The 24,238-nt window shown below is 42.5% G+C and overlaps 1 protein-coding gene across 3 annotated transcripts in view; it reads right to left on the minus strand.

Moving 5' to 3' along the window:
- Nucleotides 1–1,233: 1,233 nt before the first annotated feature.
- The window catches only part of gtf3c2 (general transcription factor IIIC, polypeptide 2, beta), a 29,723-nt gene continuing 6,718 nt past the window's right edge, over nt 1,234–24,238 (minus strand). For 2 of the 3 annotated variants that reach the window (XM_054748161.2, XM_054748160.2), the window contains exons 7-20: nt 21,874–21,951; nt 21,360–21,455; nt 21,056–21,283; nt 20,864–20,975; nt 20,666–20,783; nt 12,062–12,093; nt 11,835–11,964; nt 11,544–11,688; nt 9,738–9,899; nt 7,567–7,645; nt 6,892–7,020; nt 3,729–3,935; nt 3,477–3,584; nt 1,234–2,186 (exon numbers count right to left, since the gene is read on the minus strand). In XM_054748161.2, the coding sequence (XP_054604136.2) occupies nt 2,004–2,186; nt 3,477–3,584; nt 3,729–3,935; nt 6,892–7,020; nt 7,567–7,645; nt 9,738–9,899; nt 11,544–11,688; nt 11,835–11,964; nt 12,062–12,093; nt 20,666–20,783; nt 20,864–20,975; nt 21,056–21,283; nt 21,360–21,455; nt 21,874–21,951 (1,807 nt within the window). In that variant the 3' untranslated portion in view covers nt 1,234–2,003. The remainder of the gene's footprint in view (nt 2,187–3,476; nt 3,585–3,728; nt 3,936–6,891; nt 7,021–7,566; nt 7,646–9,737; nt 9,900–11,543; nt 11,689–11,834; nt 11,965–12,061; nt 12,094–20,665; nt 20,784–20,863; nt 20,976–21,055; nt 21,284–21,359; nt 21,456–21,873; nt 21,952–24,238) is intronic. The other variant, XM_070544359.1, reaches the window with a different exon arrangement.

Here is a 24,238-nt window from a genome sequence, read left to right on the forward strand (position 1 = left end):
TTTTTTCTTTTTGAATGCAAAACTTTTTAGATTCAAACAAACAAACAAAAAAAAACATCACTGTTTGACTTGTATTTCAGTCTTTTATAGACAAATAAAAGTATTTCAGGTGCGCTTTTTGTTTGCAGTTTTTCAAATTTTGGTTGAAACTTTGTCATCCTTCATTTGAAGTGCTTTTTTGATTGATTTATAAAGAAATAAATTAAACTCCATAGAATGCCTTAAAGCTTTTGAACCTTTTAACAGAAAAAGAGACATTAAAGGAGAAGTTGTGGAAGTTTTTTATTCATCTTCCAGGAACTGAAACACAAGACGTTAGCTGCTTTTAACTAAAGACCAGAGCAAGTTTCACGCAAGCCGTATTTAGTCCTTAATAATTCTGCTAATTCAAAGGAAAAATCATAATTTTCTAAATAATTGTTTAGTGAAAAAAGCCATGGGAGCAGACGACGTCTCCGTCGTGCTTCTGTTAGGTGTCGATGTCGTAAAGAAGAAGCAGCAGATTGTGAAAACGTTGTTCGTTCAGTCAAAAACACTTGCATGGTTGTTAGCTGTTGTTTAAATATCACAATGAGACGTTTCTTGTTCAACTGCCAATCAGAGAATGTTGACAAGCCATGTGGAGGATTAATGAAAGAATAAAAACTAAATATGCATCTATATTTTACTGGATTTTTAAGGAGATCTTGTATTGTTTTGGAATAAAAATGCAAACAAACCCAACAGTTATGATGGGTTAATAGGTTTTATAAATCATGGTGACGTTCTGTAGAGGCTTTGTGAAGTTTTACTCTCTAAAAATGTTTTTAATTCCAGAAAATGTTTTTTTTTGTTCTGAAATGTCTGAGAATGCCATTTTTGTGCCGTTTGTGACGATAATGCTCTGTCTGCGTGTTGTAAATACAGTAAATATTGTGTATTTTTCAGTGTCTGACTTTGTGTAAATACATTTATCTTTCTTGTACAATCGGTCTGCATAAAGTCGGTTAAGTGTGAAACTGCGTAAAACCACACGTCACAGCTGTGAAGCTTTATTATGATGTGCTGCAGAAGTTCTTATTGCAAAGTGAAATAAAAAGCGTGGACATGAATGATGGCTGGTTTATTTGAAAGGCATCTGCGGCAACAGTCCAGCAGGAAGAACATTTGTCTGTGCAACATTTAAAAGTACCAACAGATGTAGGTGATGGACTTTTAGTTGCTTCATATTTATAAGTCCTAATAATAAAATCAGTTAATAACTTTAGACACAATCCTCTTTTTTCTGAAAGTATCAGCTTAAAACCATGAATTTAATCTGGATATAGTTGCACCAAAGCAGAGAAACTACCATCTATAATTCACAGTTTCTCTGTTTTTCTAAGGGTGTAAAAACACATTCCAGCATATTTTACAAAAACACATTTATATCACTGCAGAACAAGATGGAAACAACAGAAAAAGACAATAAAATGTGTCTATTTTAAATGTAAACCTGAAAAAATTCAAGTATTTCCTCAAAATGATGTAGCCTGAGTTTGTTTGCTGCTCCTAAAATAAAAAAATATATAAATAAAACACAAATTGAGCTAAAACTCTCAGTTTTTTCATAAAATCCTCTAGAGATGATGAGGAGGATTGCTTTATACAAATACGCCATTAAATAAAAGAATACTTAAGAGCGAAAAGTAGAATTTGTGTGACCAAGAACGAATAATAAAAAGGAACACCTTCATTAAACCAATCAACTAAGCAGCCGTCCAGGAAGACCGGGGCTAATTTCAAGGTTTAAATGACCTGTACCAGGAAGTGATGATGATGTCACAGGAGGACAGTCCTGCTCCGTCATGCTTGAGCGCTAATTTAGATTTGTTATTTACTTTGGGAACATACTTTAGCTTTTCAGTGCTTTTTATTTGCCCAGTTCTCGTTACACATGTAGTGGTGTTGGGGTATTTTTGTGCAAACTGACACATAACATATTTATCTGGATAAAACCTGACAACATGATCCACCTTCTGCTGCTATAGCTGCTCCTCCCTCTGGTCTTTCTGTGAGTAGAGTGCGTTGAACTGAGTCTGGGTGCCAGCAATCATCTTCTTGCACTGAGAGGTGACCAAACTCCTTAAGCAGTGAAGTCTCACCAGACCTGTCTGACCTCCAGAGGCGAGCCAGAGATGGCTGCTCATGTTTGGGCTGAACCGTACCTGAAGACAGGGAAGGGATGGTTTAGGGGAAGGTTCTGGGAAAAGCGGATGCATTTCCTGGAAGGGATGTAATCTACAGCTGGTGTTGGGATCTGTAGACGACACGATGTTTGTTGAGGGAAACCCAGTAAGTTTGTTTGACCTAATTGTTTTTACTTTACTAAATACTGTCGGGTGATTTTACTCAGACATAAAAATATTCTAACACATTATTTCACTTTTTATTTTATTGCATCTATTTCAAACAAACTGTTTTGTAACTCTTGGCTAACAAAATGTCGAGACATTTTGATGTAAAGGGTGTTATAATTTAAAATTTTATTATTATCAAGAACGGTAAAAATGGACCTTCCTCATGAACTTTTTTGGGTGTGAAATTTTTATTCCCTTGAGCCGTTTTCAGACTCTGAACAATATTGTTTTTGAACATTCAGCAGAGAAAATTTTATTTCTGATTATCATCAGTCACTCTGAGTGTGTCATGCAGGCTGAACATGGAAACAGTCTCCTGCACCCATCTCCTGCATTAGCTTCTGACAACATCCCAGACTAACATCTTACGTCCAGCCTGGCTCTACTTCCTGCCCTGGTTGTCACAAGAATAAAATATTTTTAATAATGTTATATTATAAACAAATAACATAATAACACAGCTTCAAACTTCAGACATCAGATAAAAATGCTCGTTATTTAGTCTGAGGAATGAAAACATGACGCCATTTCATGGACGCTGTTTTTGCGATAATTTCTAAACACAAGTGGACCGGATATGAATCCCTGAGGGACACCACATTCTTTAGTTTTAACAGTTATAGGAGTTTTTGATATAAATAGAAAACATTTTCTCTCTGAATGACTCAGCTGTCATCCTCCGGAAGTCAATAAAACAACCTCCTCCCACCATCACTATAAATCCTTCTGGTGTTTGTTCATTGTTTTCTCTGATCCCTGTCGGCTCATGCTCTCCGTCTCCCTCCCTATTCCATTTATTACCTTCAGACAAAAACTGAGGCATTTTAAGGGTTTTTCCTATAAAAGCGAGTCGATCCGTTCACCCCGAAGGGCAAAGACACGCCCTCAACTCTTGAAATTAGACTCATCACATTCTCAAATGGTTGCTCTCCATCTCCCCCTTCTTCCTCCCACTGAGAACGACAATTTTTCCTCATTTTCCACATCATCACAGCTGGCCTGACTTTATAGCTGCCCATCAGAGGAGGACACGACTCTCAGCTGTCATTCTGGTATTTACCTTCCAGAGGAAAATGAAGACGGCTAAAATGTTTGTACCTTGTGTAGCGCGGTCAAAGGCATTTCATCAAGATCCATCTTTAATTTTCCTTCTGTGCTCTGCATGCGTTTCCACAAAGCTCGCTTCTCTATTCTTTCAAGGTTTGTCTGGAAGTCAGAGAGAGAGGTATGACAAAATGATTACACAAAGAATACAGCAGCACCACTAAGATAAAGAAAATAGCAATCACAAATGATTTTAGAAGAGGAATGGGTGTTTGCATCCAAAACAACCGAGCAACATGGGTGTACCATATCAAAGTCAGAAAACTGCACGAGGTGTCTCTTAGCAGCATCTCTGTACGTCGGACCCATCAAAGGACGACTCGCATCGTTTCTAACTCCACCTCCCTCAGAAGCAGCATCACCTCCTTCCTGTGCAACATGTTCCTCCTTTTCAGGACCTTCGTGATCATTTTCAGCTTCATCACGTAACATCTTAGATGTGAAGTACGCAGGCTGAGGAAAAACAGTTAGATAGGTTGGTTGGTTTTACTTCAACTTATAATTTTACCAATCAAACGTAAACAGGTGTGGATGAAGCTGTTGTTAAAGAAATAGTAAAAAAAAAAAAAGACCAAAATAAGTTGAAACTGACAAAAGTAAAAGCTAAAAAAGTCAGAAGTCGCTTTCAAATCATGGCTCAATGGAATAGTGAATAAATAATAAACTGGCCCATTCAAGTGAGATGTCCCACTTCTCCAGAAGGTCTTCATATTGTTGAGGTTATTGGACTCAGAACAGATTCAACAGAGCAGGTCCACATTTGTGAACGTTTTCCTTGGTTGCTTAACGTTTGTGTCTGTGGCCATAGAGCTGCTGCAATTCACCAAAAAGCTCCATTGTTGTCTCATCATGATGTTCTAGAAGCCTTTATCTTTTATTCTAGCTGGAGACGGGCTTCCAGTCTTTTTCTGGTTAGAGATGGTTTTCTAGACTTTTCTTTTAAAGTGACAGTGTGTCTTCCCTGGCAATAGGGGTCAGTACATATCCAAGCCCCCACAAAGCGGTTGAAAAATTGAAGCAAACGCGGAAATGAAATAAATTGCAGTTCCACCCTCATCCACTAGGGGCTATTGTCGGAAGGGAGCAAATCCTCATTGACTCCCATGTTAAAAACACCAATTTCACAGCAGAAATAAACATGTTTACAGCCTGGTACCAAAACATGTTTTTGTTTAAATGATCTAGTTTACACTCATGACAACTCTGAGGGGGGTGAATTTTTTTTCTCACTCTTCTGTTTAAGTGTATTAAGAGCCTAAAATTCTGTATAATTAATGAGCATCAGACCCACGTGACCACAGAGCTAGCTCCGTGGAAAGGCCTCAGTAGAGCCTCAGTCTGGCTTGGAAACTGCTCCGGGATTTTGAGTCTCTGTGTTTGTGTATTCTGTTTTGGATATTATTTGTGCAATTGTTGGACAAAATGACTTGCTGTGGCATTAATTGCACTAATAGAGCGTCCAAGGAGTCTCCACTTCATTTTTTTCGGTAAGCAAAATTATTTTTATGTATTTTAGGTCACTGCCGAGCTGAGCTAAGATTTTAACATGTACTGTTTAACCATGAAATTTAAATGTAATAGGGTAAAACCCAGTGCATTTAACATAATGCTGCACTTTAGAAAATGGGTTGAAATATAACATGTTGGTGGAGCTGGGTTCCGACTATCAGCTTGTGGAGCTCTCGGGAGACCAATGTTTTCCACCCGTTTCTCCCCTCCCTGCAGCTCGGCGCATCTGTCTGATCGCGGCTTCTGTCTGCTGCGCGGGCTGCCAGCTTGTGGAGCTCTGAATGGAAACCGATGTTTTCCACCCGGTTCTCCCCAGCGGCAGCTCTGCGCATCTCAGATCGCAGCGGCGCTTGTCTGCTGTGCGGCTGCCGGCTTGTGGAGGTCTCGGAGACCTCTGTGTTCCACCCGGGTTTACCCAGCGGTCAGCCCGGCGTATCTCTGACTCAGAAGCTCTGGTGTTGTGCACAGTTAACTCCGGTTGTAGCTAGGTTGCTACCTCCGTTAGCTTAGCTCCCACCTCCGTGTTAGCTTTGGGTAAGCTTCAGGTTAGCTTGTAGCTAGTTTGACCGGGTGTCGTCAGTCGATCCCAGCCTTACAGCCCCACCCTCAGCTCCACCTCTCTTCCCTTTTGTGGAATTGTCTGGGCTTGACGGAACCTGTGACACGGTCAAAATGGCGGTGGTGGCCACCTCCCATTTTTCTTCAAAAACGTGTTATTGGAGTCTATGGAAACCCACTGTCCAAAATTTATATGTCGATGTACATACCTAAATCATTGCAAGCAAGCACTATTTTTGTGTTCAAAACTAGACCTTCCAACGGATGGCCATTAGGGTCAAAAATCCCTGGGAGCACAACCTCCAGCAAAATAACAAAAGCATCAGACTCCCAGGGCTTCCCCAGCACTTCATAAGCCTGGCGGCCCGCCAGGCTAAGCGTCATGCCCCGCCCCCCTCCCCGACCCTACCGTGTCCACTGACACGAACGGCGCAAGGAAACTAGAGCCCTCCATCAGCTGATACTAGTGAGAAACAGCAGTGGAATGTGTGCAACCCCCCCACCGGGACGGAGAGCGCGACCCCGCCGTTCGATACCTTTTGGGGCCGTGCCGACACTAAAGTGTAAGCGCCAATAGTCCCTCCAGCGTGTCCTGGGTCTTCCTTTAGGTCTCCTCCCAGTTGGACGTGCCCGGAAAACCTCACCAGGGAGGTGTCCAGGAGGCATCTTAACCAGATGCCCGAGTCACCTCAAAAGGCTCCTTTCAATGTGGAGGAGCAGCGGATCTACTCCAAGCCCCTCCCGGGTGACAGAGCTTCTTACCCTATCTCTAAGGGAAAGCCCAGCCACCATGCAGAGAAAACTCATTTTAGCCGCTTGAATCTGTGATCTCACAGTGACAATTATGATTTTGTCTGTTTGTAATAGAAATAGCCCAAAAAATTTGACGTAACATCAATGTATTCTGAGAGGTAGCGCTAGATAAACAAGAGTGCATTTTGCATGGGTGCTGATATTAGCAAGGCTCACAGATGTGGAGTTACCCAAGAGGCAGTGGTGTAAACGCAGGGGCAGAACAGCATGGCGATCCAAACATGGATGAAAAAGGCTTTTGACCAGAGTGGGTGGAATCAAGTAGTGACACAATTAATCATCTAAGAGTAAAAAATGTACTTCCAGAAAAAGTTACTTTGTTTGAGCAATAAGGTTTGAATTTTGTTTCTGTTGATGTGTTTTTACAGTACAAGCGCTCTGTTTGTGTTTTTTTAATGATCAAATATGGTTTGTCTAGCTTTAGCACCCAGCAGCAGCATCAACAGTAAAGTAGGCCATTTAATCCACATCATAACAGCTTTGTTACAAAAAAGGGCTAAAAACGAGGAAAGAACAGATTTCTACTTACAAATCGTTTCAATATTGTTCGTTTGATGTGAGGAGCGGCGTACTGAACCACTGGTAAAAAGGTGAAAATCACCTCACCGAGCGCGTCAGCTGATAGCACACCGTTTACCCACTCGGAGTAAGAGAGTGACTGGAATGACACAAACAGACCAATCAGCAGTCAGAAAACAGTTCAAGGATCAGTTCTACAAAGTCTAACTCAAAAATGTCTTTGTTAATTAAATGAAAAGCACATTTAGATTTTCAATAATTTCTAAAAATACCAGAAGATAAAGTGAAGCTCCTTTAATGCGGGTTATCGTGCAAAACCCCAAATCTCTATTTAAATATTTTCAAAGCTTCAACTTTCTCTCAATCTAACATCTAATTATTCAGAACAGCTGTAAAAGGTTCCCGAGCCTTAAAAGTGTCTCAAAGTTGAATTACTGAAATAAATGGACTTTGAATCATATTCTCATTTTTCAGGTGTCACCTGTAAATAAACAAATTAACATAAATATTAAAACACTCAAAAAAGAGTTGAAGCCACGAAGTGAACTATGAGACGTTTACAGGTTAAAATCAGCTTTAGTTGGCCTTTACTTTGTAATCTCCATTACTAATTTATCATGATTCAGATTACAAAAACAGAGAGATTGTTTTGGGATTGGTAATCCTGCTCATATCCAACACTCACCCACACAGCGATGCTCCGAGAAATAGCAAAGTAGGTGTTCAGGTTGTGGTCCAGGAAATGGACTCCCATGGAACCATGCCTAAAACAAAATCCACACAAATTTCTTTACAACTTAATAAATGAATACTGACTAAGCTAAGAAAGTTAGCTGGATTGGTTTTGGATCTGGTGAGACTTTTAATCAACTGCTGGGTGGAAAACTGGAATTCTTGGATCTTAAATCCCAAAAACAAACGATGTTCTGACCTAGAGTCCTCAGTTGTCTCCACGTACAGCCCTGTCACCATTACTGGCTTTAATAGCCCACAACATGGTTATTTACAGAAAACCCAGACATTTTCAAGTTCACATCTGAGCATAAATGACAACATAAACATTTTAAATGTTAAAAACCAGCCTCCAAACGAACCCGATCGGTAAAACCAAGACTTTGTTCTCAGGTCCTGAACTGAAGTGTGCAATCACATGTCTGCCTGAACTTACATCATGTGGAAACCAGTTTCCAGTTAAATTCAAACCGTATCACAAGCTACAGTATACTGCACACGTTTATTAGAGCTAGCTTGAATGCTAACTTGGCCTGCACTAAAGCTAGTGCTAACTTTAAGCTAACCTTGACGAAAAGGGATTTATCTTTTGTGTTTTGGAGCTAAATCATTAATCGTTCAACCCTACCTCTCATTTCCACCAGACGCGTGAGCGGTGTGCCACATAACAGAGGCCATTTACCCCTGAGCTCCCTCCCAACAGGAAGTGTTTAGGCGCTAAATGACTGTGAAAGCTAGTCCTGCGAGATCTCATAATCACATAAGAATTGCAACAATACGCGTGATTTCAGAGGTTCACAGAATAGCAAGCAAGGAGAAAGATGGCTGCATGCATCCAAAAAGTGTATTTTCTGTTCTGGTGACCTTCGCTATGAGGTTTCACAGAAAACAACACACTTTTTTTTTTACTAGTTAAGCAACTGGAAATCTGCATGTGACTTTTATTTTGAAGGTTTCCAGTTGTTTTACACTGCTTTTGCATTTGACTTCCTGTCTGGCCTGATGTGAACTATAGGGTTTGATGTGTAAAAAAAAATAGACTTGAAACGTGTTCTTATGCTTCTGGGACGGGGATGCTTCACGGCCCGTGGAAAGGAACCCATCCACTATAACGGCGGCTAATTGTTGCAAAGTATGTTCCATGACGCTTAAGCCCGAGTCATGCTTCTCCGTCAGCTCCAACAGGGAGAGACGCACGCACGGATGGAGGTGTTTTGCCCTCAGACGTCTCCGTCTCCTGGGGAGTGTTGCAAAGCAATTGCCCGCCAGGACAACAGAGGGTGTAGCGCTGTTCTGTGGTATCCTGTCATGTATCTGGTCCAACATAGTGTGTTTATATTGTGTTTTTTTGTATATAAGAGACTTTTTAACACAGATAAATTTGTCTCTCATTCTCCTCCACCTTTTCATGCGCTCGCAACCTCTAAACCCACGTTTCCTGTCATTTCAGTCTACAAATAAAACGCTTGCTGCGTATCTTTTCACTCCTCCAGTCATGGGGGAATGAAACGTTCATGTTTTTAGAGTTTTTTCGCGAGGTATTCCTCAAGCTTCTCCGTGCCTGCCGCTAGTTATCCTCGGCTCTCTTTATGTTTTTGAGGGCGCAATGGCGGCGGTGTAGACAACAGCGTCGTCCTGACCAATCACAAGCTTGCGTTCTCCGTCTCGACGGACGGAGGTTTAGAAAAGCGAGCTCGACTCCGTCCGTCCTTGCGGGGCTCTCCAGCAGTCCCGCAAGGATGGATAATGGCATTGCGTGTCTCCGCACTGACGCAGAAGCATAACTCAGGCTTTACGCATCTGATGGAAAAGAGGGGTCTCGCTACATCTCACTGTTAGCTCCGCTTTCTGTGTGCGGTACGAGACGTGGCCTTCAGCTCCTTCCCAAAGGGGAGGGGGAACAAGAGTGGGAGCTCTAGCTGTTATCTCCCCGTCTCTCCTTGATGATGTCATACTACGGACCACAGCTTTATAATACGCTATAGAAATTTCATGTTTTATTATTTCTTGATCATAAATCCCTATCATAACCTGGTCCTTTGAGCTGGATAACTGAATTACAAACTAAAAGTTTTTGCACTTTTCTAAATGCAAATAAAAGTTGTGACAGAGGTGGTTTCTTACGGCACGAAAGCTAAATCTTTGGCCTTCATGACCCCCGGCATATCCAACGGCCAGCACATCTCGTTGCTCAGATATCGTCTCTGGACCTTGATGGGCTCAAAGAGTCTCCTCAGGTCCCACGTCTTCACATAGCGGTCCTCACCTGCTGTCGCCAACAGGTGTCTGAGACGGAAAGAGAGACAGACACCGATATCAGGGATTTAAAAGAAAGTTTGTTTCAGCACCAAAAAGGCTGAATATGAGAAATTTCATTCTAGTGCAAAGTTTAAGGTAAAATCCATCATTCCTGCTTCCATCGATAAGATCTGCTGGGAGCGTCTGCCATAAACAAATGACGACACGGAAATCAATACACGTTTCAGTGGTGGATGAGCAAAAGAGGAGAAAATATGACAAATTATTCACTTCGCTTCTGAGAAGAAAAGGCAGAAAATAGAAATGGCTGCTTTATTAGCAGGCGGTTTAATTAAAAACACTCATCCAGACATGAAATTCATTCTAAAGTCAAAGAGAATTCATCAAATTATTCATTCAAGTACACGTTTTACTGTTAAAAACTAAATAATCGTGGTGCAAAGAAGAGAAAAAGTGTCCAGAAGGTCATGTTTTATACTGAATTAGTTCCAGTTGCTCCCACAGATGAGTGATGCTGCGTTGCTACTGACAACATTCGTTTCCCAGAGGCACTTCTGCAGTGAAAATGATCCAATGTGAAAATAAACTGTATTAACTGGTGCTGGACTCAGCGCTGCCTGTTTGGGATCAAACGGCCTCATTAGGACGTTTTAGGAGGGAACTGTAGCATAAAACAGAGGAAAATACACACTTAGTTTGCTAATGAGAGCAGAAATGTCAAAGGCAAGATCAGCTGATGCACAGACGTTTAGAAGCTGAAGCCGTTTTTGAAGATTGATTTTTATTTTGTGATCAGTGTTAAAACACGAAAGAAAGAAGTTTTAGTAGGAAATGATTTTTAGAGCATTTATTAAAGCAGATGTAATTCAGAAATGTAAAAAATACATTTAAAGTAAATTCTGCTGCACCAGCGGACTGCCCGGGGATGTGCCTGACTTTAAATCGGCTTTACCAAAATCGGCCGATACACACATATAAAAAAATATCGGCCTGATTCATCGATCTACCCCCAGTTCAGATGTTCATATCAGTAAAACCCAGAGTACCTCAGGGGTCATTACTGGGACCTCTAGGGCAGGGATCACCCACCCTGGTCCTGGAAGACCAACATCCAGCATATTTAGTTGATTCTTTGCTCCAAAACACCTGATTAAATAGTTCAATCACATAATGAGCAGCTCATCCATCCCTGCAGGAGCCTGTTTATCACTCGCTGATTAAAATCCGATCTGACGAAGCAAAAAAATCCTCTGAATTTTAGGTTTTCTGCAGAGCTGCATGAGCGTCTCAACAGCTCAGTGGCCTAGTGCTAGTGTCCGCCCTGAGACTGGGAGGTCAGGGTTCAAATCCTGGTCGGGTCGCACCAAAGACTTTGAAAAAATGGGACCCAATGCTTCCCTGTTTGACACTCAGCATTAAGGGGGTTAAACCACCAAATGGTTCCCGAGCGCGGCCGTGTCTGCAGCTTACCGCTCCCCCAGGGGATGGGTCAAATGCAGAGAACAAATTTCACACACACATCAGTGTGTGTGACAACTAATGGGACTTTAACTTTACTTTAACAACAGGTTTGTTAAGCAGGGATGCACGGTATATTAGTACATATTGGTATTGTCCGATTCTAGTAATTTTCTAACACATCAATATCAGAACAAAGGATGAAGAACCTACCTGGAAGCAGCACAGAAGGTCAGAGCCCTCACCGCTTGGTCATGAGCAAGTATGCACCTGTAAGGCAGAAGGGTCAAAGACCTGTCTGACTCTCGCACTCGCAGCAGAGCAGACTTCGTTGAAAGATCCCACAAACCGACGATACCTGGAAAGAAAAACAAGAACTCAGAACACAAAACAACTTCAAACTAAGTGTTTCCAGCTGAAAGGAGAAGAGCGAGAGTAGCTACAGGTGACTCGTGTGTTCGTTTTCAGAGTCAGAAGCCGTTCACCGGGAACATCGCTGCATACCATCGTAGAATCCAACAGCCATTATGTTGTGTGGTTTCTGAGGCAGCCAGTCCATAGAAAGGACCTGTCCACTCTTTTCTCTGCGGGGGGCTTTGATGGAGCCTAACTTCAGCGTCATCACACCTCGCACCTGTGGAGAGCAGCATCACTAACCAATCCGACGTTTAGGCAGAAGGTGATTTTAACATCGTAAAGCATAAAAACGAGAAACAGACACGAACTCCTACCTTGTATATTGGTGGATTAGCGTCATCTTTTTCTGTGAAGACACACAGACTCAAGTAAATTAATAGAACTTAACAATAAACCCTTAAAATGATAAACCTAGAACGATTTTTAGTAATATGTACCAGAAAACATTTAAAGAGCAAGTCACCCCCCAAATCTACTTTTTTCTCCCCGATAAACTATATAAATGCGTGTCTAGTCGTGCTGCAGACACGTGTAGTCAATAGTTTTGCACTTTAGTGGATTTTAGTTAAAATGTAAATTTTTTGCCTAAAACTGTCAGTGTTGTGTCGTTGTCAGGTAAAAACTGCACTGCATTTGAATTGAAATCTGCCATCGCCATTGGCTAAGAGGTACCCTAGAACATTAGCTGGTACCATATGATGTCACAATGTAGTTGTGAGCCTGTGTGTGTGTATTTGTCAGCTGCTCCGCCCTCTCGGTCTGCTAGACAACAGCATTTGTTGCATTTTTCAAACAGGAAGTGGAAGTGGAGTAAGAATCTGGAAGTGGGTGACTTGCTCTTTAAAGAATCCTACTTTCAACCTTCACAGTTTTACAGATGAAAATAAACTAAAACCATTTTGAGACTTTTTACAAATTCAAGAACCTTCAAGGTGACTTTTTAAGATTTCCCAGCATCTTATTTTAATGACGTTTCACACAATCGTGTTTATTTATTCAGCAGAAGCTTTTATCCAGAGCATCTTTTTGTGGGTACATGTGTTTAGTCTATGGGTGGGAACTGGGGCACCCAGAGAAAACCCACAAATCTTAACTCTGCAGAATGGTAGCAGCTGGGATTTGAAGCTGTAACCTTCTTGCTGCGAGGCAACAGTGCTACCACCAACATGCCCGCACCATGCCTTATGCACCAAACATCCGGACCTTTCTGGCACTAATTCAGCTGTGAAGACCCCGATGGACTCTGTTGTGCTTAAAAGATTTAAAATCCAATAACACAAGAGGGTATCGGACTATTCTAGATCATTAGTTTTACCCTTCTCTACTGATTAAGGTTCCTGTGAGTTCAGATCAATAGTGTCCAGTTCATCGGTCCGCACCATCTATCAGGTCACCTCTATCTAAGAAAAACACAAACTGATGCTCTCTGACCTCTGCAGCTCTGGACCAGGCTTTTACATCCCGCTGATGTGGAACAGTCTGCTGTCAGACAGAAAATCCTCTAAACGTTGAATTTAAGTATCGCCTCCAGTTTGAGCTACAATATCTCATGAGCCACTGGATGGATTTGATTTAAACTCACAACATTTTCACTGGATGTAAATCTGCAACTAATTCACTTTTAGAATCCGTTTTACACGTTAGCCAATTAGGGGCTAACACACACACGCACGCACACACACACACACACACACACACACACACACACGGGCACACACGCACGCACACACACACACACAGACTCACACACACACACATGCACGGGCACACACAAACACACACACACACAGACTCACACACACACTCATGCACGGGCACACACAAACGCACACACGAACACACACACACACACAAATGCGCACACACGCATGCACACACACACACATGCACGGGCACACACAAACACACACACGCACACACACACACACACACACAAACAAACGCACGCACACACACACACACAAATGCACACACACACACACACAAATGCACGCACACACGCACACATGCACGCACACACACACAAATGTGCACACACAAACACACACATGCACACACATGCACGGGCACACACAAACACACGCACGCACACACACACCCGCACACACAAACACACACACACACACACACACACACACACACACACACACACACACACACACACACACACACACACACACACACACTGAAACAGGAGCACCGGAGCTGTTTCTCCCCAGAAAGCGACTCGCGGGGATTCCTTCAGTCATACTAGAGACCCCGGCACGTTTACTGAAAAGACGAGTGAGACCCTTTAACGCGACAAACCCCAAGTGAGTCATAGATGAGTGACAGAGCAGGGATGTGAGACGAGTCGTCTACAAGAGCTAAAATTCATAGCTTCCAACACTAACAACCCACTCGGTGATGCATCTTTTTGTCATTTCAATTATAGATCCTCATCTGATGGAGAGGGCTGCTGTAAATTATGTGAGCTCGGGATGCCGTCTCGCGTTCACCCTTTTGTCTGCGTCCCTCCCTCTGCACATCACCCCCCACCCTCCCATTCTGCAGGTTTAACAGCCTCCGCCTCTCATTCACTTGCGCATTCATTCTGGTGACTGGATCGACAAAAGCCATTTACAATTATCTGTTGCAAACAGCAGCAGGCTGGTGGAAAAAGACCAGCACACACACACACACACACGCCAATTTCACCTTTAACCTTTTCAGGTGACACAGAAAAACAGGAATGACATCACCTATGACCGTATAAGATGCATTCAGTTACGTTCATCATCAAGATGAAAAAGGTAAAAAATATAGAAAATAAATAAATCTTTTTTATATTTTTGGTAAAAACAACTGCAGTGTGTGTTTGTCTAGGACCACACACACACACACACACACACACACACACACACACACACACACACACACACACACACACTGTCAGTTTTAGAGTCTCCAATTAAAAGGTGTCCAACAATTCAAAACCACATTTACCTTGTTGGTGAACATTGGTGGCTCGGAGTGTCAAATGTAGCCAAAAGTCTGTGCCACACCCCAACATTAAAGGGACTTTACGGAGTTTTGAATTTTTATGCTCGCGATTGCCCCCTCAGGCCAAAAGCGTAACGGCAGCTTCAATAGTAGGCTCGTGCACGAGGCGCGCATGCTGTATGTGCACACTCCTTAACACCTATGGTCACGAGCTTTGGGTAGTGACCGAAAGAATGAGATTGCGGATACAAGCGGCCGAAATGAGTTTTCTCTGCAGAGTGGCTGGGCTCTCCCTTAGAGATAGGGTGAAAAGCTCGGTCATCCGGGAGGAGCTCGGAGTAGATCTGCTGCTCCTCCACATCGAGAGGAGTCAGTTGAGGTGGCTAGGGCATCTGGTCAGGATGCCTCCCTGGTGAGGTTTTCCGGGCACATCCAACCGGGAGGAGGCCTAAAGGTAGACCCAGGACACGGTGGAAGGACTATGTCTCTCACCTGGCCAGGGAACGCCTTGGGATTTCTCCGGAGGAGCTGGCCCAAGTGGCTGGGCAGAGGGAAGTCTGGGCCTCTCGACTTAGGCTACTGCCCCCGCGACCCGACTCTGCATAAGCGAATGAAAATGGATGTATGCATGGAGTGTTGGGTCATTAATCAGGGCTCCTGGGACACTGTGAGCCCCAACAAGGTTTCACTGTTACATAAAGACTCAAAGACCAGATACCAGTTTTAAAAAGTTGTTCTAGAACCTGTTGAGCAACAGGTGTCATTTGGCCTGATTGGAAACTGGAAAAGAACACAAAGCCTCCAAAGAAACATTTGAACTAGCAACCTTTCTGTGAGGCAGCAGTGCAAACAAACCTGTAAGTGTGCCACCAGGAACCAAACGAGTGTGTTTTTCTCTTATTTCTATTTCATCCAATATGCACTGAGCTGATGGAGAAGCTCTCTGGAAACTGAACCCAATGATCCATGACTGGAAAATAAAATGGAAACCAGAAGCCATGAAGTAGTGGGAAAAAATGAAAAAGGAAAGAAGCGTCAGGTTTTATAGAGCCTTTTATGTCCAGACACTAGGTGTAAAACCAGGCCATGTGTAATAGAGTATGATACCACCCAGTTCACTGTATTTGATTAAAGTGGAGAGAGCAGCAGAATAGTTCCTCCTCCACTGGTTTCTCTATAAATCTGTTTAAGTGTGAAGGGAGGGGTAAATAACTTAGAAATTTAACTTCCTGGCAGAATCGAGTGTTCTCCTGTCTTCGCTCAGATGATGCTCCACAGAAGCATCCTTAAACATCTCTGATGGGCTTAATCCCAGATGACGAGGCTGAAACGCTGGTTAGACCATGGAATAGGTATTTATTTTCCAGGCACGTTCTGCAGAAATGCCGTGAATCCAGGCTGGTGCTGTGTTTAATCAGATTAGCGAGGGGGCCGACCCTGGCAGATCAACGCAAACACACACAGACAGAAGCCTGTTTCTGTGTATGATGGATGCTTTAGATAAAACGCTCATTAATCACATTGAGCAGAGTCCCGGAGGCGGCCGGCGCAGCCGCATGAACGGACCGGACCACAGCCCCCCACCATCCATAATGTCAGCATGAACCAGTCGTAACCACCGCCGCCGTTAAAGCTCCATGAGGCGCTTTTAAAGACCCTCGAGCATTTTCCTCAACACGATGATGAGGGTCGTGGAGGAGAAGCCTAAAGAAGCGGTCCAGTTAATGTCCGATATGATGGATGATCTTCATGTTTGATTACATACCGAGTTCATAAAGTTTAGTTTGAACTCATCTTAGATAAAGATCCGCATGATGAGGTTTGTAATTCATCAACTAGCTTTTCAGGAGAAAAAGCTGGATAATTAGTTGCTTTTACCATACCAACTTTATTTCTATGGCACAATTTAAGACACGGCATGGGAGCTGACCAAAGTGCTGAACAGGCACGATCAATTACAACAAAAAAGAAAAAACAATAAGAAGACAAAACACAACAATAAAAACTATAAAATCATAATATGATAGCATGAATCTCTAAGTCATAGAAGTAGGTTTTTAAACGAGATTAAAAAACAGGCAGAGAGGATGCCAGCCTAACTGTAATGGGCAGTGAGTTCTAGAGCATGGGGGCAGCATGGACAAACGCACGTTCACCTCGTGATTTATAGGACATCCGGGGAGTGCAAAGCAGTAGATGACCTCAACATATGAGTAGGTACATAGGGAGTCAGCAGGTCGGACCGATGAGGAGGAGCTAGGTCGTGTAGGGCTTTAAAACAAACATCAATATCTTAAAACGCACACGAAATGTGATGGGGAGCCAGTGAAGACGTTCCAGGACTGGTGTAATATGGCTATGTCGGCTTGTGTTTGTTAAAAACCTAGCAGCGGCATTTTGGACAACCTGCAACCGGTTCAGGGCAGAGACCGGAGTTCCAACTAATAATGCATTAATATAGTCCAAGCGAGAGGTGATGAAAGCGTGGATGACTGATTCCACGTGCTTCCTCTTTAAGATCAGTCTTAAACGAGATAGGCGGCGTAACTGATAAAAACAAGGCCTCACCACTGAGTTGATCTGAGGAGTCATTGGGAGGTTGGCATCCACTTTAACCCCGAGGCTTATTACACACTGCTTAGGGTTTAAACCATCAAAAGTGGAATGAGAGCCAGAAGGATTGCGGGTATCCTAGACAATAGACTCATTCAGCCTGAGCAAATTGGCTGCTAGCCAGCCCTTTTTGTTTTTCTTTATGATGAAGACAACAGATAAGCTACATAATGAGTGAGTCTGAAACACCACTGAGTGGCATTAGCTCATCTACACACACACACACACACACACACACACACACACACACACACACACACACACACACACACACACACACACACACACACACACACACACACAAACAGTACAAGGTCAAATCTGAAATCTAAAGCTTTAATAGCTCAGAGCAGCTTTTTACCCCTGAGACTCTCTTCTCAAACATGGAATAAAACACAAAAATCAGCTGTTAAACTAAACTGATCGATGAGCATCAATCAAATGTGGTAAATATTTAAGGTTGTGATCTAAAAACCTGAAAGAAAGTTTAGACATGGCTAATTAAATCTTTAGAAATTAAACACTGCCCTCTGCTGGACGCGACATTAAACTGCATCTCAAACCCTTTTAGCAGCATTTGGATGTTCATGAACTATTTCCCTCTGGACCTTGTTTAAACTCCTGATGCGGCAGAGGAAAGGTGTTAGGACAAACATGGAAGAGAATAGAGCAGCATCAAGACTCCAATAAAAAACAATTTATCAGATGTTTTCTTCTCCTTTTGCATCACGGAGGATATTTACATTAGTGATGCGCGGGTTAGGGTTTTTCTCAACCCGCGGGTACTGCAGATTTGATAACGTCTGACCCGCACCAAACCGCCCCGCATCACTAGGTCTATTTTTACAACCGCACCTCATTAAAACACGTTACTGGTTGAATGCGCTTTTATTCAGACAAAGGTGCGTTAAACAGTCCCCCAAATTGGCACTGGACACATTTACATTTTTACAGGCTAAAATTTAAAAAAATAATAAAATAGGCAGATAAAGAAAGTTTGAAATTAAATTAAAAGAGGGTTATTTTTATTTGTTACCCTACTAACAGTGCAATAAACCAATACAAAAACAGCACCTAGAGCCCCTGCTTGGGCAAACAAAATAGTAAAACAAACGCATTACCTGTTATGTCCTTGTTTTGTCCAGCCAATGCTGCTGCTGTTGTCTGTGCTGAATCTTTCCCAAACACGCGATTTAGCAGTTTGTCCCTCCTTTCTTTTAACAATGGAAACTCCCGAACAAATTTTATCCAAAATATTGTCCTCTATCTTTTTATGGATGTGGCTGCCTGTCACCTGCTTGCAGCTTTGGCGCACTTCACTGGCGCTTCCTGTACGTGCCTACATCATGGGGTCCAAGGTTATCTGCAGCGGAGTTATGTTTTAAAACGTGACCGTGTTTAAATAACTGTCTCAAATATTGTGATTTACAAAATTAAGCATTGATTAATGCCTTTATCCTCAGTGTGCATTTATATAATATGTATATTTCATGAACCCGCCCCAAACCACACCGCGCTGAAGTAAAAATTTATTGACCCGACCCCACCCGACCCGCGGGTTAGAAGTCAATCCTCTCCTCACTAATCTACATGCATTATAAGATATACATATAACATAAGGTTTGATTTTTTATAAAACTTAAGGGTGAAAATGTTTTTATAGGATGCTCTCCGATGCTACTCATGCTCATGAAGCAGATTCTATACATGTGCATGAAAACATGGAGGATCCAGGGTTTAATGTGCTGAAGGAGATGAAGGTGTCCTGTTGTCATAGCAGCTAATTAGATGCTTCATTTGGTTCAAAACCTTCTCGAAGCAAAGCAGACTTTAAGCTGATTCAGCCCTCTGTGTCGCATAAACGGGAGAAAAGGGAGGAAAAGTCCAGCTGCTAATCTAGCTCCACTAGAAGAGTCTGTTCAAAGGCATCAAAATGAGGAAAAAGCTACATTTCTGTGAATTTTCACACAAAGTGTAAAGCAATAACACTAGAAATGTGTCAGCAGTAGCTGCGTTTACATGTGCCAAATTTCGTCAATCCGATTGGAATCTTGGTTGATCGGAATTTCCGAATCTCTGTTCACATGGACACGAACTGAAATGATCCGATCATGCCGTGCGTACATATGCACCAAGCATTTAATCCGATTAAATAGGTTGAGCATGCGCAGAGTTGCCTTTCCCGAAAGAAAAATTGTAAACAAAGGCCATGAAACGAAATGAAAAATGTAAAAACAGAAATAACTATTCTTCCTGCTTTCCTGATCCATTTATTCAATTTAATATTTTTATTGAGCTCATAGAAGTTACGTTTTCTTCAGTGAATAACTGCAGATATATGCTTTGCTGCATTTTATTGTTGATTAAAATAAGGGAGGGTTATGTTTCTGCCTCTTGATCAGCTGGTCCGCGGGTCTGAAGTGACAGGTTTGCCGTTGCGCTGCGGCACAGAGGGGTGGGGGTTGGGGGGGGTTAGACTCATGTGTTATTACTGAGCTCTGTTGTGGCTTATTATTAATAACATGTGACGATCAGCTGAAACAGTTGAGAAAAATCTGTTCAAACAAAATAACAGAAGATGTTCAGAAAGTTTAGAAGCCTGTGTTCATCATTAACGAACCGCATCTCAGGTCATCTGCGTTTACGTGCTTCTAACACGGACTTTACTGTTGTCCAGAGTATTTAACCAAGGATGTTTTCCTACCCAACATCAGCCTCCAATCAGGTCTGTAAAACCCAGATTATCCTGTGTTCTTTACAAGCGCGTCTCCATCACCTGCTGCAGAAGCTGCTGCGTTCAAAGCTGACAGAAACGGGGATCCGTGCGCTGCAACCCCCGCAACAAACCTGCGTATTTCCAGTTCAGATTTGAACATGCTTGTCGAATGATTTGTGCAATAATCAGATTTTTATTTTACTTCCACAAAATGCAAGTTCTGAATTAAATATTACTGAAACGGGGACGGCTTGTCGTCGGATTTAAAAGCCGCCGCTCGTTAATTATGCCGTCATTTTTGAGGTCAGGCAGTCCAAATGACAGCGGAGAGGCCCGCTCGCTGTTGCACACATGCGCAGTGGGCATTATTTTACCCCAACAATCCGAATGGCTGTGTACATGCATGTCAATCGGAATGAAAAACGGAATAAACCACCTCTCTCAATCGGATTGAAATTTCAATCCGATCGGGCCGAATCGGATCAGAATATTCCGATTGGCATGTTTACATGCAGAATTTTCGATCTGAATGGGAATTCAATCCGATTAAATATGCGCATGTAAACGTGGCAATAGAGCAGGTTTTAGTGAAAATGTGACGTCTTACTGGGGGTGGGACATTTTTGGTTGGATAGCAGAGCATCAGGGTGAGGCAGGCTGTATATGGTGACCACGCCGTTGGAGGTAGCTACAGCCAGAAGGCCCAGCCGAGGCAGGAAAGGAGCCTTGGGGGATAAAGAGGTAAAACTACGTGTAAGTTTTATTATCAGAAACTGGCATAACTGGATAAGAAGAAACATGTTACCTTCCTGCTACTGCTGGGAGGCTCCCATCCTCCTGCAGGACACCACTTTAGCTGCCAGATGAAGCCTTTGTCCTGGGCTAAGCCGTAGACCAGGACTGGCTGGGAGTCTGGTCTTCAGGAGGGGGGGGGGGGGGGGGGGTACAGATGACTCAGAGAGAATAAAAAATGCAGATTCTTAAAGTCGATGTTTACCTGTTGTTGTACTTCAGTCTCCCACAGTCCCACAGCTGAACCAGTCCGGGTTCTGTGTAAGTCTGGTTCACACGGTGGACGTCGTCCATCCCCCGGTAGCAGGCCAGCGCCACGTACTGAGTGGCAGGGGCGCCATCGGGGGTCGGACACCACTCCAGAGCCCAGACCGGCCCGCCAGCAAACAGAAGCATGTCCCAACGATCCGAGTGAGCCGGGACCGACTCAAACCTGCCGGGTTCATCAACAGGAACGGGTTCAAATCGGTCACTTTTCCTTGTAACGACCCCAGAAACAGCGATCCCACCTGCTGAGCCGGAGCTTCTCCTCCTTCTGCAGACCTTCTCTGGTCACGCTGAACTCAACTGATTCAAGTTCTTCAGGAAGATATTTCTCCCGACTACTGGAAACACAACTTTTCCCTTTTAGCTTTGACTCACATCAGAACCGACATCTTACCAGACAAGTCTGTGTCTGTGCCATCGACAAAATGCTTTAATACATAAAAACATACTTTAATGTCAGCATGAAGCTGCTCCTTCCGTTTAAGTTTTAACTTCTAAATGTTCTACAACAATGCTTGTTTTTTGGTCTATGAGATTCTAGAAACTCAAAGTAGATGAGGAAAGTTTAAAAATCACACCATCATTTAACAAAACCCGAGTTCTCAGGAGGACAGAAGCTGCAACGAACACCAACAGGAAAATAATGAAACCCAGAGGTTATCAGCGTGGAAACAAAACAGAACCGAGAATCTTCACTAAAGTATGAAAAGCCATAAATGAACAGACAATAAAAATCAACATGGTGGTAAAAAGTACCTTTCTGCCACAAAGTCCCAGTCTTTGATGGAAGGAACCCACTCTGGAAACACCCAGCTGCTGTAGTGCTCCTCGCGGCTGAAAACACACAGAAAACGTCCCAAAACAACTTTTACTCACTTACTTTACTTAAAAAACACACTTGAAGCGTTTGGTTATCTGCATCCATGTTTCCCAACATTTTTGGGCTCGTGTTACCCCCCCCCCCCCCCCCCAAACTGCAGTTATTTTTTTTTAAAATACACAAATGTTTGCATTTAAATTCTTCCAAAAATTAGATACACGGCTTTGAATATCGATATAATATTGCTCGAAAAAATATCACGATACATAGCAATATCGATATTTTCTTACATCCCTATTTTCAACCCTTCATTAGTGAACAGTTTAAATTAGGGTGACCACATTCCCATTTCCAAAAAAGAGGAGGGGATCTGTGCCTATCGATGACTATGGCAACACCACACAAACCACGTTGGGATCCATTTTTTTCCAGGTGAAGAGCTAAAATTAATATCAGATTCTGCCAACAAAAGGGCTCTAAAACAAATCATATGTAAATATTTTCCAAGTTTTTGCAAAATTGTATTTTTCTGCTGCTTTAGTGCTGCAACAACATTATATTAGTAAGAAATTATTATACCTTTTGTTCTACTACAGCATCGGTAAGCTTCCTGTGCACAGATTATTAAGGATGCTTGTTTCAGCTGTGAGATTAGACGATAGGATCAATGATAAAATAAGTTGTCACACTGGAAACTTTCAGAGAATCCACAAATAGTGGCTTTCAAATGGTTTTGTTACTTTTTGCAAGTTTAGAAAAGCAGCAGATGAGACATCATGTCTGATAATTTAGTTTTTCATCTGATAATATTAGAACATGTCAGTAATGTCTGAGGGGCTTTTATAAACACCGTATAACTAACACTACTGGACAGGGTATGAATTACACAGAGGCTTCTGGGGAGCCCAGTAGGCCCCCAAAATGCCTTGAAACAGCCCTGGGTGTGTGACTGAGCTTTGAAGGTGTTCTGAATTGTATCAGATGTATAAATATTACATGTGTGTAACTTATTGTTTTATACAGGTAAAAACGTGTAGTGGAGATAAATCTACCTACATTTTACTTTTCAACACTTTATTTTGTTTTCTTGTTTTTATGTAACTATTTTCCTGTCCTGTCTGTCTCTCATCTTCCTGCATCTCCTCTAAACTCTCCAGTAAAACTGCTGCCTGGATTCTTACTTTTTCACCTCATCAGTTACTTATGAGCAGATCAAAGGGATCTCCTGACCACAAAGCGGAGAGCGCGTTTCGATGCGTCAGTGAGGTGAAATCACCGCAGCACAGGTGATGAGCTCCGCAGTAGCAGAGCGCTTCAGGCACAAATGAGACAGAAAGTAGAGAACATGTGCGGACATGAACGATCGTGTGTTAATGATAGTTTTTTGGTTGCACCACTTTGAGAATGGACCGTGCGCTGGACGCAGCAGCCGGGGGCTCACCAACGATCAGCTCTGTGCTCTCGGCTCAACAGAACCCCCGGTACGCTGAGAGTCCAAATAAATGATGTAATATAGGTATTAGGGCTGCACAATATCTCGTCGTAAATATATCGTTATCGTGATATCAGCATGCTCAATATGCATATCACAAAAAACAGATAAATATCGTAATGAATGGTCAGCTCAAATGTTTGCTATACATAACTGTTTCTGTCAATCAAACAGAAGCATGATGTTTTTTTTAACAAATCAAATAGAGCTCTTCACCCATTTGGCCAATCGGGTGGGTTCTCATAGGTTAGAGTCCCGCCCCCGAGGCGGACGGTACTTAATTTTGATGGTTAGCAAACACCTGTGTTAGCTTTGTTCTGCTCTTTCTGCCTTTCCCGTGATCCACAGATTGTCTTTTCTTGTTCATTTTCTTTTTCCCTTTCCTCACATCTTTAACTTTTCTCATTTTAATGATTTTTTGTCACTTTTTTATTTCTTTGTTTTTGATTATTTTTGTCCCTGAGTTAAGTTTTTATTTATCGCAAGTAATATCATCATCGCAATCTTAATCACTGTTATCGCATATCGCAGGTTTTTCTATTATCGTGCAGCCTTAATAGGTAGAAACCTTTTTTTCCGGCTCCCCCTGGATGTGTAGGATATCCAGCTCCCCCATAATTCGATCTCTGCTCCTGGATGAAAAACCGGACATTTTCATCAATACAAGAAACACCCCCCAGGACACCCTGGACAGAGAGTGAAAAGTGGACACATGGTCACCCTAGTATAAATAATAAGGACTAATCTGTTGTTTTCTTACTTTGTTTATGTAGCCAGCGTGAGTCCATGTGAGGTGAGCTGAGTAAATC

The sequence above is a fragment of the Nothobranchius furzeri genome, chromosome 2, assembly GCF_043380555.1.
Source record: "Nothobranchius furzeri strain GRZ-AD chromosome 2, NfurGRZ-RIMD1, whole genome shotgun sequence".
NCBI classification, from domain to species: domain Eukaryota; kingdom Metazoa; phylum Chordata; class Actinopteri; order Cyprinodontiformes; family Nothobranchiidae; genus Nothobranchius; species Nothobranchius furzeri.